At 38.4% G+C, this 20699-nt stretch overlaps 1 protein-coding gene across 1 annotated transcript in view; it reads left to right on the top strand.

Annotated features, from left to right (window-relative positions):
- Positions 1-20699, top strand: part of lrpprc (leucine-rich pentatricopeptide repeat containing) — a 56407-nt gene that overhangs the window by 12590 nt on the left and 23118 nt on the right. Inside the window, exons 15-24 of the mRNA XM_079634283.1 lie at positions 1218-1245; positions 1335-1392; positions 2409-2515; positions 3187-3264; positions 3618-3680; positions 3773-3886; positions 4322-4452; positions 6776-6861; positions 11954-12161; positions 19714-19838. Coding sequence (XP_079490409.1) covers positions 1218-1245; positions 1335-1392; positions 2409-2515; positions 3187-3264; positions 3618-3680; positions 3773-3886; positions 4322-4452; positions 6776-6861; positions 11954-12161; positions 19714-19838 — 998 coding nt within the window. The remainder of the gene's footprint in view (positions 1-1217; positions 1246-1334; positions 1393-2408; positions 2516-3186; positions 3265-3617; positions 3681-3772; positions 3887-4321; positions 4453-6775; positions 6862-11953; positions 12162-19713; positions 19839-20699) is intronic.

Genomic DNA, 20699 nt, shown 5'->3' with positions numbered 1-20699 from the left:
ACCATTGAGCTATTTAAGATCCATAAGTTATAAATATATTATAATTATATTAAATTATACTATGTTATGTAGGGCCGTCGCTAATTATTTTTTGGTAATGGAGTAATCAGTCCATTATTTTCTCGATTAATCAAGTAATCAAATTTTTGGGGTGGTAATAAAAATAGACCTGAGCAAATACCTAAGCCTTTAAAATGACTTGAAATGCATAATAACAATGAGGCAATACCAATAATATTTGGTTCAAATAAAGTATCAAAAGCAAGTAATCATATGGTTTAATTGAACGGCAGTTAAAATGCACAATACACATATGAACAATCATCTTATGTACATTGTGTATTATAACAAATGTCTGCAGAGGGCACCATCGGGTCTGGTGTTGTTACACTTTACAGCAGATCAAATTCTTGTATAATTTTGGACAAATTACAATTTTTTAATTAGCATCATCATCAGTGTCGTAACAGACAATAGCACACCTGATTCTAATACCGGTAGTTATGTTTTCCAATAAAGTAAAGTAAAATAGTATGTACCGCAATAGCATAAAAGCTATGCATGTACACTAATATTCATAAGTATACCAGACTGTGCAAAAAATACAATTACAAAAAATTTGACACAAATGTACATTAGTGAATGAATACGATCAAACGTTTTAATATAAATAGAATCAGGTGTGCTGTTACGACACTTATGTAAATCGAAAACATTTTGTCTTTGCATCTGGCGTGTAAAAGTGTTTTTTTGTAAGAAATATTTTATTATATGTGTGAGATCCTCTCCTTTGAACTTTGGTATGCTTTTTTTTATCTTAAGCTCCAAATTAATTTTAATCTACCACCTTATTAGTATTTGGCACATTCTATGGCCTTTCTGCTGTTTTTGACTTTATATTATTTCTTTATATTTTAAAAACATATATATTATTTTTTTCTAGTTATGCATAGCTACAAAATATTTTGACAAGTGCAGTCTCTATATAACTGTTTTCCTTATGCAGTAAACATGGGTAACTGGAACAATCATGAACCGAAATCGTAGCGATTGATTGGTCCAAAGGTGTGTGACCCCTGCTATGTTCTCACTGGTCAAATGAAGCCCTGTCACACCAAATGAATACTTGATCTTGAAATCACTGTCTGGCAGATGTTAGATTTGAAACATTCTGTCTTGAATGCGAGTCATCTCTTATCCTCTACTGCCCCCTACAGGTTTCAGGATGTGGAGATCATGGCAAAGGTAAGAGTGAAGCAAGAGATTGAGAGATTATGGAAAACGAATGAAAATAACCTTTGTTAATAATGTCACCTCATAATCTGCTGTTACAGATCACAGAGCTTCTATATAAAGACGCCCGGTTCAGTAATGCTGACCCTGAAACTTCTGGTATGTGGCTTGTACTGTTTTTCAAACCCCTTAAACTGCATGCATCTTTGTTTAAAATAATTGGCTGTTCATATTCTGTATTTCTTTTTTTTCCCTTTTTTTCATATTAATTTTTTTGGAAAAACTTTTCTGTTGATTTGAATGTTCCTGCATTCCTGCTGTATGACACATTAATACATAGTACAATATTTACATCTTTCAAAAAAAACGACACTTCATTTTAAAAGTTTCAGAAAAATTTGATTTAGAGTTGCTTAATAGAGTATAGCATTGCGCACAAAAAATGATTTGTTTATATGCTACGCAAATGACTTTCTCTGTTTTTTTAAATGTATTTATTGTTTAACATTTTTAAAATTGCCATAATATTCATGATAATCCTTGCTGATAGCCAGTATAATACCATTTCTGGAGCTGTGGGGATTCATAGTACAAGACAAAGAGGTTGGGAAACGCTGCACTAGTAAATCTCTATGCCTATATGTCCTCTGAGCTGGTTTCACTGATGGTATCGTGTGTGTGTGTGTCTGTTGGGTTTCTGGCGGTGATGGAGTTTATCCTGACAGCCGTACTTTGCAATTAAGTGTGTGTGTCTGATGCAGTCTGAAAAGTAGCCGTGTGCATGTTTGTGTGAGTGCTGACTCTGCGCTGAGTTAACAGAGCTTCTGCGAGCGTCTGTCGTCTCGCTGCACCGGAGCAGGCCTCCGCGCTGGTGTCCGAGCAGGTGGGAGCGATAGAGACGGTCTCTCTGTCTCATCCCATCACTGTGCACAACGCAAATGTGTGCGCAAGGCTGTCAGCTGCCAGCCACTTGTTAAAACAGACTTCAGTCAAAGCTGCCTGTGTCAGCACAACACACATGTGCAGTTTAAGAGCTTATTTGCTGGTTTGCAATATTTTTGTTCTGGTTCTGCGGAAGCTCCTTTTGTGATTTATTTTTTATTTTTTTATATGTAACTATTAATTTGTTTATAAAAGGCAGAAAGTGTCAAATTGTCTCTTCTCTCCTTTTGCAGAAAATGTGTCCTACTTCCTTTACAACCTGATCGATTCCTTGAACGAGAGGGAGGTGCAATCCAAAGAAGAGAAGCTTAGGGAGTATTTCAGCCTGCTTAAGAACATGGTACATTTGCAAACACACAAGCGTGGTGTCATTATCTGTTTGGTCTGCCTGTTTAATCTAGTCTGTCTAGGACCCCAGGGGGTAGCTGTTGTATTACAACAATTTTGGGGTCAATAAGACTTTTTCCCAGTAAGGATCCATTAAACCAATCGAAAGTGACCGTAAAGACATTTTATAATGTTACAAAAGATTTCTGTCAAATAAATGCTGTTCTTATGAACTTTGGTCATCAATAAATCTTGAAAAGAATCATGGTTTCCACAAAACTATAAGTTTTACTTTCTTTTCTTTCTTTAAGCAAAAAAATGCAACCTTTGTTGGCAAAAGAGACATCTTTTAAAAACTAAACCCGAACTTTTAACAACTTACAATTGAGGTTATAGGCTAAGCTAGCAAGCTAATCAATTAGTGCGATGCTAAGCTAGCACACAGAGCATTTAACTTACAAAATGAAAAACTAGCTAAAGAACATGAAATGTTTTATTCCACATCTAAAGTTTTGATTATTTACCATTAAATGGAAAATTTAAAAGACTTAAGTGATCAGAAATGAAAATAATAATTTTGAAAGAACTTTGCTGTCTGGCCCACATTAGTGTCAATTCTGTTCATTCTTTCTTTATTTTGATGAGTGGTTATTTGGTGTCAAGTTCTTTGCTTTATTTTTTTAGAATATCAACATCTCAATGAATATCTTCAGAGGAATCAGGAACATTCTGGACCCCTACCATGTTCCAGAGCTCATCAAGGTATTTAATAATTAGTGATGTTTTCAAGTATAATGTTACTAATGGTCATACCTGATATTTTTGGTCTGGCGGACAATAAAATGACCAAAAAATAAATCATAGTCGGAGCCTTAGCCGTGTGGCCAAGGGCTGCGACATACGGTGCGGTTGCACTTCGGGCTATCTAAATATAGGCAAAAATAAGTAGCCCAAAAATCCCTTAGACTCCCATTGAAGGAGATACTTGTGAATCAGTTTTGCATGGGCAAACACTACTAATATTTTCTTTAAAATCTTTACAAATCTAGGTTTAATTGTTTTATTCAGGTCTGTGATGGTACTGTTAATAGAGCAGTTCATAACTTATCTTTCAGGATGTCTTTGCTCTTGTGGATAAAAAGGAAAATGGAATGGCGACTGATGTGGCACTGCTTAAAGTAAGTTTTTCTCTTTTTTTTTTTCTCTCAACCAAATGTGTTCAATACATCAGGTGAGCTGTGTTAGTCAAATATCCTCATGTTTGTGTCAGGGTTCGGAGGGGAGACTTTTGTTCTTGGAGAGGGTCCTGGCAGAGCTGAAAGCTGAGGGCAAGCCCGCCAATTCCACCCTCAAAAAAATGATCGCTCTCCTGTGTACAGAGGAGGTGAGGGCTGTTCTCCTCAAATACTCACAAGATTTGCTTGTGTTTTGGTCTGATTGTTTTTTATAGTCATATTTAGTGGTCAACTTAAGAGTGGGCTTGGTCATTTAAATTGAATGTGCAACGCTTTCTGTGTTAGCCAGTTATTTTAACTGTACAAAACAGCTTGATGTTGCACACTGGTATTTTTTTTTTTTATATTACTTTTATTTTTAAATCCTAATCATAAACGCACTAGTTTGTAGCTCAAAAAGCTGTACCGTTTACTACACTTTATTGTGCTAGTTATTTACCTCTAGTGGCTAATGAATCGGAAGTCTTACACAGGAAATAGCTTACTTTTTGCAAACAAAAATGTAAATCCAAAACCATCTATCCGTATTTGTATATATATATATATGTAATTGATTTTCCCCACAACTTTGGCTCTCTCATCAGAAACTGGAGCAAGCTCTGGAGCTTAAAACTCAGTATGAAGCAGATATGACTCCCGCCACATATGCCATGCTCATCAACATGTGCTGTCTCCTTGACAATGCTGAGGAAGCCCTCAAACTTAAGAGAGAATTGTAAGTTTGACATGGTTCACCAAGGATGTTTGTGTGGTGATGTGTGTTCCTTTTATTGTCGACAGAGCAAAACAAGTAATACAAATAGGCATGATTTACTCCCCTCATGATTCCACACCCGTAAGACTGTGGAACATGAAAGTCCATTTTTGAAGAGTGTTCTGGTTACTTTTTCCATACATTGAATAGAGATGGAGCTTCAAGCCTAAAAAAGGACACGAGCACCATAAAATTAGTCCATAACTGTTTCACATCTTATGTCACACCTAAATTTACATCTTTGTTCACTTATACTTCCATTCAGTGAGCTGTTAAAGTCTCCATAAAATAAACAATTCGGTAACACTTTACAATAAGGTTCATTAGTTAACATTAGTTCATGTATTAACTAACATGAACTAACCATGAGCAGTTCATATGTTACTGTATTTGTTAATCCTTGTTAAGATTAGTTAATAAAAATAAAGCTGTTTGTTCATGTTAGTTCACAGTGCATTAACTATTTTAATAAAGTATTAGTAAATGTTAAAATTACCATTAACAAAAATGATTGAATGCTGTAGAAGTGCAGTTTATTATTAGTTCATGTTAACTAATGTAGTTAACTAATGAGCCTTATTGTAGTGTTACCATCAATTCTTATTGTTTTCTGGAATATTGCATTGTTTATTATGTCAGCAATCTAGGGTTGATTTAACCATGTACATAATTATAAAAAACGTGCCCTCTAAATCTTTATTAACGTCTTTAATGTCCCCTCCCTCTCACAACGACATCTCTTCTTTGATGATGTGTGCACCGGCGCGAGAACAGGACTATAATACCTTCCCTCCAGCAACCTGTCACTCACACAGAACAATTTTCCATTTAGTTTTCACGCCCACTTTTTATGATCCCTATGGTCACAATCAAGTCCCTCCCTACATTTTTTTCTCTTTCTAAAAGAAGCCGTATCACTCTGATTTACATCACAAAAGGGAAAATAAAGACAATCATAATTTCTGGTTCTGTTTAACCTCCTATTAAGATGTTTTAGTCGATCGGATCACATGTGGACGATGCTAAATACAGGTGTAAACGGTCTAAAAAGTTTTGAGCTTGTCCACTTCCAACCACTTCCAGAGATGGTCTAAAACGCATTTGACATTCATGTCATTCAATAGTTCAAACAGCCTCAAAAGACTGCCTACTCTCCACCTACTGACCTAATGCCTAAACATTATGGGAAAGTCTTGCGACTATCAGAAATGAAAGCTACTGTTCTGTATGGTTTTTTTTTGTCGTTTCTGGACGCGTTTATATGATATGTAAATTGCGTGAGCTTATTTCAACCATGAGATCAAAAGATCTGAAAAGCCCATGCATTTACTCGCAGATAGACCCTTCCCTTGAAGAAGTCAGGTCAAAAGTGGACAAGAGATGGATTAACACAGCAGGTGTTAAAGGGATAGTTCACCCAAAAATTAAAATTCTGTCATTAATTACTCGTCGTCTCAAACCCATAAGACTTTCGTTCATTTTTAAAAACACAAATGAAGATTTTTTTTTTGATGAAATCTGAGAGCTTTCTGTCTCTCCATTGACAGCTACGCAACTGACATGTTGACGCTTCAAAAAGTTCATAAAGAGATTGTAGAACTAATCCATATGAATTGAGCTGTTTTGTCCAAATAGAGCTATAGTGAATGTTAAAATTATCAGTAAATAATTATTACTTTTTCCCCCACAGAATCGCTATAGTATGTCATGTAAAGTGTTCTTCTTCTTCTTCTTCTTTGTGCTTATTTGGCGGTTCGCATTCTTAAAAAGAGCATTACCGCCATCTACTGTGGGTAATAGATCAGAGACAAGATACACTACTAGATCACCACTACCAGAACAATCAGGACTCGTGCTTTCAATGTTGCTGCGTGCTCAGCTCCTCCATCTACGGCAAAAGTCCATCTCATTCCAGAGAGGGATGCTGTTACAAAAAAAAAATATAGTAGTATAATATTTTTAACTGTATAAAACATATTATATACATTTATAACCCTTCTATATTCTTTGGATCAAATTGGTTCTTCTTAAAAACTTTATTAACCTACCCCCTTCTACTGAATTTAAAATTATCCTTAATCCTTAATGTAAAGTGGCCAGGATGTTTTGAAATATATCACCTTTTTTCCTGCATGAATGAAATTGTCATTATTTGCTCACCTCGTCATGTTGTTCAAAACGCATATTACTTTTATTTTTAATGTAAACTATCTCTTTGAATTTAAAACATTTTACAGCACAAAGAAAAATAAAGTTATTTACTCTTTCTTCTTTGGCGTTTCAGAGCTAGCAAGGACTCCGTGGTAGCGTTGGATTCTCAGAAGTATATGGCCTTGGTCCGAGTGCTATCCAAACACGGCAAGCTGGAAGGTTAGTGGCTGCGTCAGTGTCCATGTGAAAGCTTTGGTCCCTGTTGAAAAATGATTGCAGGTGCCTTCTTATTTTCACTATCTCGGATTAATGAAATAATTTAGTTTAGTTTGTCACAAATAATGTGGGCCGTCACATTAGGTGTGCCTTGCCTTACATTTTAAACCACTTAGGATGTCAAGGTACCAATGAGAATTTTGTATTACTTATCACGTCGCTATCAAAAGCTTGCCACTCGCTTAATTAATTTCTTAAAGGCGGCGTTCAGAATCAAACGTTTCACAAGTGCGTCTGCGTGCGAGAGTGAGGTCCGAGACACCTGTCTATCCACACGGGGACATTAATCAGCCATTATCTGAATTCCACGGTGGATTTCTCCATGCTCATGTAAGACGCAATTACAATAAAAGTGTTTCCTCTTTGCTTTGTGCACACAGTGATGGTGAAAATACACGCTCTGTCTCTTTTCACGATGCGTGTCACTCTTTGGCTGCCCCCTCCCTCTCGCTCGGACTCATCCTGTCACCGAGCGAGGGAAAATTACAGGACCGACTGCACTTTAACAGAATTACCGAAATCCGTCCTGATACTAATGGCATATCATGTCGGGGAAAGTGCTTGAGTATTTCACACACACACGCACATTTGCATGTGAATTCAGGCGAAAGTGTGTGATGAGGAAAGTGTGTGTGTATGTATATGTGTGTCCATCAGAGCGAGCCGGTGGCCATTAGCCCACCGGTGTGCGCTCGGAGCTTGTCATTCACATTAACACACCTCAGCGCCCCAGCCTGCCCGCATCACCGCCGCAACCCGATCCGCTTGAAGATCATGACTCGTGGCACCGTAGTGCACCGGCTGCCCCGGCTTTTAATGGCCTTGTTTTTGTTCGAAACCTTTTCTCCCCCTGTTGTTCTTTCCTACTTTGTTTTTTTTTCGCCCCCTCATGTCCTCACATTTGTTACGGAGTTCGTAAAACGCTGTTACCGGTTCACAGGCTGGCAGAAGGCCGCAGAATGAGCCAGAGGACTAATGGGCTGTGTGATATTTGTTTACCTCAGTGTGTGTGGTATCAGACAGTGGGCCGGTATGCTCTGCTGCTAGTCGTCCATTCGGGCCCACTTACCACCAACAGCTGATTGGGTTTGATTAGTGGTTCTGTCAAATAGGAAGAATTTGAGCTGTCTGCCATCACAGAGCTTTCTCATGTGGCTGAAGCCCGGTTCAGCTCGGTTGCTGTTTGTGGTCCAGCGATGTGTGAACTGTGCTTCGTATGACCAGAGAGTGGTCTGAGGGGCTTCATTTGCAACTCAGAAGTCTGTCTTGCTTGGTCATCCGTAGCCTCAGGACATGTTTATCAAGTCCTTGTATTGTGCAAAAGTTTACACACCTCAGAGCAGTGGCCTAGCGCATGTGCACCATCACATTGAGCTGTGACATTTCCCCCCTATTCTGCTCATAATTTTGTGCAATTTCTTTGGCTCTATTCCAGAACATCTTCCTGGATGCTTACTGCCTACATAGTAATTGTTTTGAAACGATCACACATCATCATACTCATTTGAAGTGCTTGAAGTACTCAACACTCAAGATTGATTCTTATAGAGTGCAAAAGTGACTGATTACTTTTTCAGAAATGTCAAATCTTTGATAAACAAGACTTAAGGTTTTTTTAAACCCAGAATCTAGTCTCCGCCTCCGTCACGCCCACGGACCGCTGGCTGAACGTATGATGTGTATAGCACACTTAACTGGAAACATTTCAGGGTTTTTGAAGTAGTCATCTGATTGGTTGAATACATGTGTCCCATTCTTTAATGGTCCGCTTGGAAACAAAGATGCCGTGACGCCAAACCCACTGAAGGAAGAAGAAAGCCATCATGTTTACAGCTGACAATGAGCTCTTATCAGGATCAACTAAATGCTGGATTTTCAAAAGTATGTGATGTAAAGTTTGCTGCATATACTCTTTAAAATGTACAAGAGTTTTACACACCAGTCTGTTATTGTTGGGACAATGATGTTACATATTCACGCCCTTAAACATAATGCGGAACAAAACAAACTGTGATAGGTTGCTTTAAGTGTCAGTCATTTTTTTAATGGTATTTTATGATCACATTTGTAAGATAAATTACTAAATATGCATACATATATTTGTGTACATCTAGTAGAATTGATCTAACGTTTTAATATATTTTTTAATGTATATAAAAAATAAAAAAATAAAAAAGGAAATGGATTAATTCATTTACTTGGTTTTGATATCGGAGCATGATTGGCGTTCACTCCTTTGTTGGCTGGATCTCAGTAATTAAAAAAAATCCATAAAGTAGTAATTACCCTGATTCATATCATTGTTTAACCATACCCATGGTAGGTCTGTCTAGAGAGGTTCATTTGTGAGAGTCAATTTCTCTATAGAGAAAATGAATAGAAGACTCCAAAAAAGTGCGTTTAATTGGCGAGTACTTCAGTAGAACACTGGGAGGTACATTAAGACAAATGCATCCTTTTCTGCATGACTTTCATCCAGCTTTAGCACATAGCCTCCTTTTATATGGCTTAAACGTTGTCCTCCATCAGTGAGCTGCTGTACAACAATGCTTGTTAAAGCCCTGGGCTATAAGGAAAGTACATGGTTGAGTGCTTAGAGCGACGGCCCAAGAATCAAGAGGTTGTTAGTTCTAATCCCCTCGTGGGTATCGCTGTCACGACGCCCTCCGGCGATCCACTTAACCTCCATTGCTTCAATTCATATCCAGCTGTTAACACAAAACATGTGGCACTTTTCAGACAAGAGCGCTTCTTAAATGACAAGCCTCTATTTAAATGGGCTGACTGCTGGGATCTTGATAAAACAATCCTCAAAAATTAAAAAAGCAGGAAAGGATGAGATCTGTGCCCGAATAACAGCGTGACTGAGTAGATAAGTGAACGGAGCTTTATCATACAAAAGCAGCCTCTTAAAAACTCAGCATGACCCTGCTGAACCTCCTGGTCCCTGCTCTACTGTTCCTTTTGGCTCATCACTTTTCCTGACAGTACGGAGCACTGTGCTGGATTTGCATAACAACAGGACAAAAATTGCAGGGTGATGAAGTGACAGATTGGAATTTGTGGGCTAAAACAAGCTGGCTGTCTCTGTTTGAGTGTGTGCGCACGTGTGTGGAGACTGAAGTGAACTGTGTTGTTGTAGGTCGACCTACATTGTATATTTCCATATGCATGCCGTTACTCTCCATACTTGAGGTTCTTGTTATTGTCAAAACACTGTAGGAATATTCGTTGGGTAAAGGAGTTTTTTTTTTTTTTTTTTTTTCCTTAAATGGTTTTTACTACTGGAATCCTAATGGAATTTTATATGCAAATATAAGTAGGCATTTGTTGGTTGTCTGCACTCTTTGTCCAAAATATGGGGGATTTTTAATATTAAATTAAAGTCTCTACCAGGCTGCCTTTCTTTGATCAAAAATACAGTAAAATTAGTAATATTATGAAACATTATTACAATTAAATAACTGTTTTAGTCATTAAAACAGTCAGTTTTTTTTCTTCTCAGCATCATTACTCTAGTCTTCAGTTTCACATGATCCTTCAAAAATCATTTTATGATGAATTGTTGCTCAATAACCATTTCTTATTATCAGTAATCTTTTGATAAAAAATATATTTTTTTATTTGAAAGAACTTATTATTTAACAAAAGTTTTCTATTTCAAATGTCTTTACTGTCAATCTGCAACCTAATGATCAATTTAATGTGTCATTGGTGAATAAAAGTGTTAGTTAAAAAGTAAAATTAAAATCTTTCCGCATACTTTTTAACAGTAGTGTATAATTGCAGCCTGACATGGGAACATTTGCTCAATCAATGTTGTGATTTTTCATTTAGTTTAATCAATGGCAAATGGGCAGTTTTTAAGAAACTTATTTAAACAGTAAATATTGCAAATCTGTTTTGCGATGCTAGTGGGACAGAAATTTGTGCTTTTTGTTTGTTTGAGTATCACAACAGCAATTGCTCAACCAATAAAGTTAGTATTGGGTGGGACTATCTGTTTATTAACCAATGGAAGATGCCATTATTTTTGCAATTCGCTAATGGCACAGACACGATCACTTTATCTTTGAATATTATGAAGAAATGGAGATGAACAGCCTTACCGCTCTGAGTCATAGGAATTTGGGAGTTTGTCTGAGTGCCTGTGGCCAACACAGACTCCCATATTCACACAGCTGTGATGATGGTATCCTCATTCTCGCTCTCTCTCTCTCTCTCTCTCTCTCTCTTTCGCTCCCTCTCGGTTCTAGATGATTAGTATCGCCAGTGCAAACAGGCCCTATCGGTATCAGCCCATTAGCTAGCCTCTAAACAGCGCGTAAACACATCTTAATTATCTGGCTTGGTGACAGAGCAGCTGTGGAGGTGGACCCTCGCCCCTCTGCCAGATGGGAGCATCGCCCAGTAAAAAGCCTCCATTACGGCAGCGGATCTGCGGCGTATCCACGACCAGAGCCCGCCGAGTTCACGCCGGGCACTCGCCGCACACCTATAATTTCCCGGCATGCTTTTGCAGGGAACCGTGAAAAAAAAAGCCTACTATTGTGGGGGCCTCTGTAATTGTAGTCTCGTTTAGAAATGCAAGTAGTAATTAGCGGCGAATTGGCATTATACGGCAGCATTTGCATCCCCGCTGGGTGTAAAATGTTGTTTTAATAACGGTTTGTTTTCCCCACATGAAATTATCTAAGGGGGCTTTTATCACCTCTTCCCCTCTCTCACTCTCTCTTTCGCACTCTCTCGTCTGGCGCCAGCCCATCAGGGGACTGCAAAGCGTAAAGATATACAAATAATCTCCACAAGTCTATGAAACAGTCAATGAGACGGTTAAACCTTTGTATGAACTTGCAGTTTATCAGACTGCACCCTGAGTACCAAGTAGCCACTAGAATAGTGATTGCATACCTTTACCATATATCACTAGTTGCATGTAGAAGTTTCTAGCAGTTATGTGCTTAAGTCGGGAGTTGTTTAACTAGTCAAAATGTCTGATATTTTCTCTGTCTCTCTCTCTCTCGGTGTCATATAGAGGCGATAGAAATGCTGAAGGAGATGAAGGAAAAAGATGTGCCGTTAAGGGAAGGCACGTTCAATTTGCTCATCGCTGCGATGAACACAGCTGCAATGAAAGGAGATTCCAACACAATTCGACGCCTCCAGGAAACCATCTTCACCTTGGGCCTGGCCAAACCATCCAATAAGCTCTGCGCACCCCTTATTGCTTGCTATCTGGAGAGGTAGGCTGGTAAACTCACTATACTTAGTATCTTGCCAAACGTTGTGCTGTTCCTGTCTTATGTAGCACCTACTGATCTGCACATCCTTCTGAAGGATCCCTGCATTGCAACCGGATGCCTGACATTTCTTTTTAACAACGTTGCTGTTTAACCATGCTTTTGAATTTAGGTCAGTTTGGAAGCAAAAGAGAGACATACATGTGGTGACACTATGTACTACTTATAGTAATAACCGTAAATTATTACAAGCAACTAAGCCAAATCCTATAGTAAGTACATGTTAATTAAAGGGTTAGTTCACCCAAAAATGACTTTTCTGAACCAGCAACGTCATTGCAACTTTCAAGGCCCAGGAATGTTGTAAATACATTGTTCAAATAGTCCATGGTGACTACAGTGGTTTAACCTTAAAGTCTGCGTGAACCGGAAGTTGCAAACGACTTGTTTGTTTTGCTTCGAATGTTTTGAAACCTTTTTATTCATAAAAATAAATCATGAGAACATGAACTTCATCACACTGCATTTGCAGGAATTATAAAATCTTTTTTCTTATTAACTGAAGTAGCCTAACGCAATATTTTTACTCTAATAGCTTATCTTTCCCCACACATATGAACTGAGATCATGCAATAACGTTAACTTTACATTGCGATGCTGAGCTACAATGAAATGATAGAAAAGAGATTATCTGTGATAGCAATTCGCCTCATTCGCGCAAACTGGAGTAGAATGAGGCTCGCGTCTACCACGGCGCACTAAACACCTCTAGACGCGCATAAACGCGTCTTTACATTGAAATCACTCGCGCCAGACGTTCAAGAGTGAGTGAGTAATCATTTTAAAATAAAATTGACTTTAATCAAACCACGGATCCGTGATAAGTTTTGTGATCCGTCTCGCCACTATGTAATAGCATTATGATCACTTTGAGGGGAGGATAAATTTATCCCCACCGGGGATCAAAATAATTAAGCAGAGGCAGGGATACATTGACCAGAAAGGGGGAAATCCCACGCATTTTCCGTTCTATTTTGACTTTTTTGGCGACGGTTTTCTTCTCCTGTGGCTTGGCATATGTATGGTCCATAATAACAATGCAATCCAGACTTTTAAACTTGCCGGTGCAGTTTCAAGCCCCTCTCAATGCTCTGCACCTGCGTTTCTGCTGGTTTCGGCTGGCTCTGAACGAAAACGCGTTGTGGAAACGCGTTGGCTTAGTACTTTTTGTCCCTCTCTGCTATTATAGTTTTGCAAGATGGCGGAACTACATGGAAGCCTCCGTGGACCTACCCGTCCCATGTATATAAAGATAATAAATTCTTAATTTAGAAGGATAAGTCAGATAATTGGCCGAGGTATTTGTACACCATTGAGGACATTTATGAATAAAAATATTGATTTTAGATAATAAAATACCTGAAAAGATACTTATTGTCCCTTTAAGATTATGAAGCGACGAAAATATTTTTTTGTGCGAAAAAAAAAAACACTTTTATATTACCCCGGTACTCTGTATTTGTGTAATCAATCACACTGTAACAAGGACACCACAAAATAAAGTGAAACACTTTTCTTTTTTTTCTTTTTTTACAAAAATGACAGCCTTAACACATTTCCAAAGTATAATATGACTGTTAATGTTGTAATAACATGGTAACTTTAATTTTTTTTTAACATCTTTGCACATTCACAAGTTGCTTAAATTATTAATCGGATGCAATATGGTTTTAATTGAAAATGATTCAATTGTTTTATAAGCTTAAATTGCACTGGGTCATAACTGATCTGGGAATGCAAAAGGTATATGCAGATTCTGAAACCTTTGGGAAGGTTAAGTTTAACCTTAACAGTTTTTGCAGCACATTTCAGTGCAGATTGTTTTGTGAACCTGTCCAAATGTAATTCAGACTTCAATTCATTCAGAATGTTATCGAAAAATTGGGCTGCACAAACTTCTGGACCCAACAGCAAAACCACAACCTGTAAACATTCTGTAATTCATTTCACATTCAAAGATGTCTAACTCGGAAGTCATCTGGAAAAAAAAAAAAAAAAAAAACTCCAGGCAGAGGGTGGAAAGTGATCATGTATAACTAAATTCTGACTGTTTTTGTTGCAAGGAACCTTGACTAAAATTATAAGAGGATCTCAGTCCAAACAATTATGCTATGACCTCTCCAAGTAGTGAGTTTGGAAACAACATGAATGTAATCTGAAAACAAACATTAATAACAATGTTAGATTGTAAAGGGCAGAGTTCCACTCCTCCCTAAGCTTGTCGTCTCACTGTTCATTTCATATAATCTGTCATTACCTTATAGCAAAATGCAGCATGAGGGGAAAAGGAATTAACTTCCACAAGTTGGGCCCCTCTGTTCCGCCCCCCCATTCGTTCAGGTCTATTTGTAAGAGCAGCTTTTAAGCAGATCAACTAATTTGCATGTTAATTATGCACCCTGTGCTAATTACTGGATTTTCCTGGGCCATGCGGTGCACTGCGTAAGTGCCTTTCCCCCTCCCCACTGTGGGATACTGAGGTTGGCAATACACCTTCACTGATAGCTCTATAGTCAACACACACATACCCTCAGAGACTGTTTGTTTTTCTGTCACTTGAGTGCCACAACCACACTGGCACGTGCAAGCTTTAATTGCTGCCTTGTGTGCGATAAGGTTTCCAATTTAGCTCAGGTTCATTAAGGAGCAGATACGGAGAGATCAGAGCGACTCTCAGCAGAGACTCTGATAAACCGTGAACGTTCACGTCTCTCACACACACACTCTCACGCTATGACTGGCAGCCACACATCCCAGTGGAGGAGAGCAGTCTCAGAGCTCGCAGGAACCAGGCCTGTTTGGTATCGGCCTTCATGGGGAACTATGTAGTACCTGTCTGATTTGTCTATGATATTGTACAATATGCTGTAGTCATATTTAATGTCATAGTTAAACAAACTACTATGAATATTTTGGTTGGTGACGAAGAATGATGCTTATTCCTAGGAAATTACACTTATTCATCCTTGTGAACCGGGAAAAATGGTTGAATTCTGCAGAATGGATTTAACCGTGGAATAATGTTATTCTGCACACATTGGTGGCCTAAAACGCTGTGAAGTTAGCTAACATATACAATAAACATGCAAAGGGCGTGTGATGGAGTTCTGAGGTGTGTGTGCACATTTCTAATTTTAGTTTACGTTTAGGTTTTAGTTACCAAAATCAATTTGTATTGGTTTTAGTTAAATTTTAGTTTTAACAGTGACAACAACAGATCGCATTTATTATATTTAAAATACTTCTTGGCGATAAACATGATTATTAGATAAAGGAATATTGATACTACTTTAGTGGTGGAGTTTGGCATGAAAACAAATCTTTAATGCATAGTGATATATATATATATATATAAAACACCCCCAACTCTGTAATTATAATTTTTTTTGGTCAATATTGTTTGATTAGTATTCGCTTATTTTGTGCTTCGATGTAGTCAAAGGTCATTGGTAAATAATATTGGATGTTTCATCCAAATATTGGTGAGTAAAGCAGGATGAAATTGAATCAGGACTTAATTAGCTTCAGAACATTGTTACGTATACACATCATGAATACAGCAACAACAAAAATCAACTTGCATAAGATGACGTTTTGTCCAATCGGGCCTTCGACCTAAAATGACAGACACCCCTGCTCTAGACGACTCTTATGATCTCCAGAAGGATAGAATGCTCCAGAATGTTCTCTCCGTTCTGCCGTCATCCATCTCCACTCGTCTCTGTCTCCTCTTTGGTCTGGGCTGCGCTAAAGAGGACAAAGCGGTGTGTGTCAGTGTCTCGTCAGCATGTCAACTGTAATGACTTAATGAACACTTCTCTATGGGATTAACTCTGACAGCCGTCAGCCCGTCTCCACGACAACAGCAGCCGCCGCTCCCAATCCGTATCCTCCATCTCTAATGAGCCTAACAAAGGGAATTGCCAGAACTTTTTGTTTTTGTGGAAGGCATGTCTTTGAGGGACAGGAACTCTAAAAAGAGGGAGAGGATGTCGAAGGCTACCAGACGTTTGTCATAAACTACGTCACTTGCATATATATATTGAGGAAGGACAGTTTTTGGAAAGTTTAAATCGGGACCGTTTACTTTCAGAAATCATTGCCGTATCCTGTTCGTTTTGTTTGATCAGTGTATTCGAGTCTAAACACGGAGCATTAACCCTCCCTAATACCGCACGCACGCTTCAATGTAAAGGAAAAAAGAAATAAAAAAGCAGTCGTTCTCTTTTGAAAGTGGAAAGGGTGATTAACATGGGTGCCAATCTCGGTAACAAAAGAGATGGGAGTCAGGGATGTAGGGAGAGTGTCACAAGAAGAGGAGGTTCAGAAGAGGGGTGGATGAAATTAGCTTTCTTGTCTAATCCTTCAGGTTCCTCGCGCAAAGCACTCGCATTCGCTTTTTTATTCTCCTTCAACTTAATTGGCTGGAAAGTGCTTGACATGCAAAGTTAGTGACATTAAGAGGAACATGTTGCAGTAAGCCTGAGCGCCACTGACAGCTAAATTGTATCCGGGGAAATTATGAAGCCTTCAACATGGTTAATTCTTTTTTTGGGGGGGCTTAGTTAGGCGAGGATGGAGAAGGGGGGCTGGGTTTTGAGGGAGGGGGTGGGGTAATTGCCGTTGTGGGCGACTCATCTCATATTGATGGGAATTGTGAAGAAGTCTTCTGGTTTTATGACGGCTAGGCATTGCGGAGCTGGGAGCGAATGCGTAACATCTGTGTCACATCATATTCAAGTGGCATTGTAAGTAAATGTAGTGTAAGGAATTTCTGCTTCCATCAGGCCTCGTTGTAAACAGAACCATTTAGAAGTTCTGTTGAGTTTAGACATTTTTGATATGCATGTCTTTTCTCTGGTGTAGCAACCATTTATAATCAACTCTGTAAACATTGACAGATAATAAAGTGATAAAAAGATATCCAAAAAATTGTGTTCTTTATAAAAAAAAATATTGGTACATTACAGTTAGATTCAGATTGGTAAATACTGTGGTCAATTATATTTGTGTAATGACTGAAAAACTGTACTGCATAATGCGAGAGAAAAAAACATTTGATTATAAAGTTATTTCAACTTATTTATTTGATAAATAGACATGTTGTACACAGGATAATGTTCAGTCAGCAAGTCAATGTGGGTTTCTATACCATGATTTGGCTGGACGGTGCACCGTTCTATATTGCGCTGCTTTCATTGACGCACAGACAACACCACTTGCACATAGAAACATTCAGGAGCACAGATACCTATCAACGCTGCCCACGACTTTTATTCATAAAATAGCTGCGTTACTGAATCGCGACATCATTATTCTCGGCAACAAGGGTTTTTTGAAGTAATTAAACTCACAGTTCAGAGAGAACCCACGCGCCAACCCCTAACCCCCCCCCCCCCCCCCCCCTCTCCCTAAATAACAAAAATAGCTGCCATTTTTACCATTCCTTTCAAATATTGCCCTACAAACATAAATAGAAGCTTTAAGTTATCAAAGCTGGTAAATGACCATGGTTTAAGCGGGATAATCCACATCTAGCTGTACATTTAAACGATTTGAATGCACTCTGCTTGGTTCTTCGCCTCCATGCCATGCATTAAATTCGTTTAATGTACAGCTAGCCGTGGGTTATCCCATACACATGCAGTGTCCTCAAAAGCAACACTTTATGAATGTCTTATTATACAACAAAATATCAAATCAAGTGGTGTGTATAATGAAGGGATGCAGAAACACATTATTTTGAAGCAAAACATTTAACAGTTTTTCAAATTATAACAATAGATATATTATCATTTTTGCAAGTTTGATCTGAGAAACCCTCTAGCTTTCATACATTTTTATCTTACTTTTTGGGGCTCTTATTTATTTTGCATTGAATAAGAAATGAGGTAACAGGCTTGTGATTCGCAATCAGTAATTTGGGACAAACAAATTGCAAAACAAATCTGAAATTTTGAATTACAGCATTGACTGACAGATAGCTCTGTTTCTCACAAATGAAACACTGTCCAAATCTCTCTCTCTCTCGCTCTCTCTCTCTCTTGCTCAAGTGCATTACGCAATCATCCAGCGTGTGTTCGAATTGGCTCTTGACTCCCGCTTGATGAATAATATTGTCGCTCTTCATTCCAATTAAGTGCGATTGCCTAAGAGCTGGCGTCACGTTCCGGCTCAATCACTGCCCTGTTTTTTGTCCATCTCCCTCATGCGCCCCCTCTCCTGCTTCCATTCAACCCACCTTCCAAGGTCATCTCTCTCTAAAGCACATATTCCTTCCCTGACTGTATAATCTCCGGGGTTGAAAACACTACTGAAATTACACCTGTTAAAACCCCACCGGTTCACTTCCCCACCACACCCGCCCCTCCTGCCGGTGCCCTCTCTGCTTTGACCTCTGTGTGATTGGCGTGGTAATTACCCAATCACTCGATGGCTGCCACAGCAGTCACAATAGAGTGATTGGAGTGGTGTTTTTCTCGTCTATTCCTTTGCTTTATTCCTCTGTCAGGCCTCTGTCAGCCCTGGCACTGAGCTCTTTGTTAGAAAGGGGTAGAGATTGGGTGGAAGAGAGGGAAGATGATGTGAGATAGGGGAGAGAGCAGATCTAATTTTGTTGCCCTATTCTGCCAAGCGTCCCGGTTGGGGGTGAGGGCAGTAGGGGCTGTAGAGAAAGGCGGGAGACACAATAAGTTACAAGAAGATTAAGACCTTTGTTGCGGATGGCCATCAAATATTCATTAAAAAATATATTTTTATATAAAGTTTATTTTTCTATATTTAAATGTTCATTTAGTTTCTTAATTAAGTTAATTAAATTTAATGTTTAAAAAAGTATCTGCAATTTCATTAAGAACAACACAATAGTTTGACCCAGTGCTGTTTCTTTTAAATGTTTGTGATTATAGTGAGCATTCAACTCTATTTGTTTTTAAATGTTTATTTAGTTTTTTTTTATTTGTGTGTATTGTTTCTTTCTTTCTTTCTAGTTTGTGATCTTTTCATTTTAAAAGTTCACTGTGAATTAACATGAACAAACAATGAACAGCTATTTGTATTAACTAACATTAACAACGATTAATAAATGCTGTAGCAAATATATTGCTCATTGTTAGTTACGGTAATACATTAACTAATTTGAACAAATGAGACCTTATTGTAAAGTGTTACCCAAACTTCATTAAATCAAAATTCCTTTGTGATCATAAAAATAGTTTACAAAAGTAATCAATGCAATGAATCAAAAGAAAAGTTAGTGGAAAGTTTTATAGAGGCAAAGTATAACACAGAAAAATGAAAGGCTGAAGTGTGCAGTTATTGCTTCTACAAAAAGTAACTAAAACTTGTCATTAAGACCCATTTTAATGCGTCAGTTTAATGAACAGCTTCACTTTTCTTGTAATGAAATACAATACCATGAGAAAAGCAATAAACAAGATTTTATACTGGCTCATGCTTAGTGCTGTTTTGGTATAATATTCATGTTCTTCTGCAGTGGGGACATTGCGGGTGCGTTCGATGCCGTCTGGGAGTGTCATAATCAATACAACCAGATGCCCAAAATCCACGACCTCGTCTGCAGCCTGGTGGAAAAAGGAGATGCCGCACTATTACAGAAAGGTGTGTAACACCCACTGACACACACATCCCATTAATTACCGCTCTGTCACTTGCTACTCACAAGTAGTGTGTCTGTGTGTGACTGCTGTCTGTTCAGATGGTCATATGTAGAAAGTGTGTGTTCTGTGTTTTTCAAGAGGGCCACCCACTAAAGGGCAGGTTGGACTGCCTAGATGATGGTGGTTTCAATAGTCTCTGTCTTTGTCAGGGTTAGTGGAGGGGTTAAGTGCTTTCTGTGTTGGGGGTGAGTGGGTTTTGAAGTGTTAAGGTAGTGAGACCTCTACGGTGGAGGGCCACTTTACGGCCCCAATGACCCAGCACTCTGCATGTGCCATGGCAAACTCATTCATAGTCGTAAACGTACATATACCTGCACGAGTTCAGCCTCTTTGTGTTGCTGTCTCTTCTCTGGACTATTCTGAAGTGGCAAGCAATGAGTCCAGATCTGTATGTCATTGAGTGCCTATGGAGAGATCTCAAATGGCCAATTTTAACAAGGTATCTGTTCAATCTGACTGCATTCAAGCAATACTCTCAATAGAGAGATGTAGGAAAGTATCTATAGGAATGGTAGTTATTTTTAGAATATTTTACAAAGCTGCACTACCCAATAATAAATCTAAACTTAAATCTACAGTTCCAGTGTTTTTAGCCATAACTGTCTACGCATGTTCAAAAGGAATCCGAACACCTAGACTAGATGCACAAACATACACTGCACTTCACTTGTAATTCACATGCACTGAGTGTAGGAAGCTTCTATTTTTTACACACATTTACATCTGACTGTTGAAGTGTGATTAAATGAAAGGCTGGACTGCTGAAAGCACTCTTTTTAAGACATTTACTATGCTTAAGGTC

The sequence above is a fragment of the Phoxinus phoxinus genome, assembly GCF_949152265.1.
Source record: "Phoxinus phoxinus genome assembly, chromosome: 14".
Lineage (NCBI taxonomy): Eukaryota > Metazoa > Chordata > Actinopteri > Cypriniformes > Leuciscidae > Phoxinus > Phoxinus phoxinus.
Note: the sequence above shows the minus strand (reverse complement) of the source record. Positions and strands in the feature narration are given on the sequence as shown.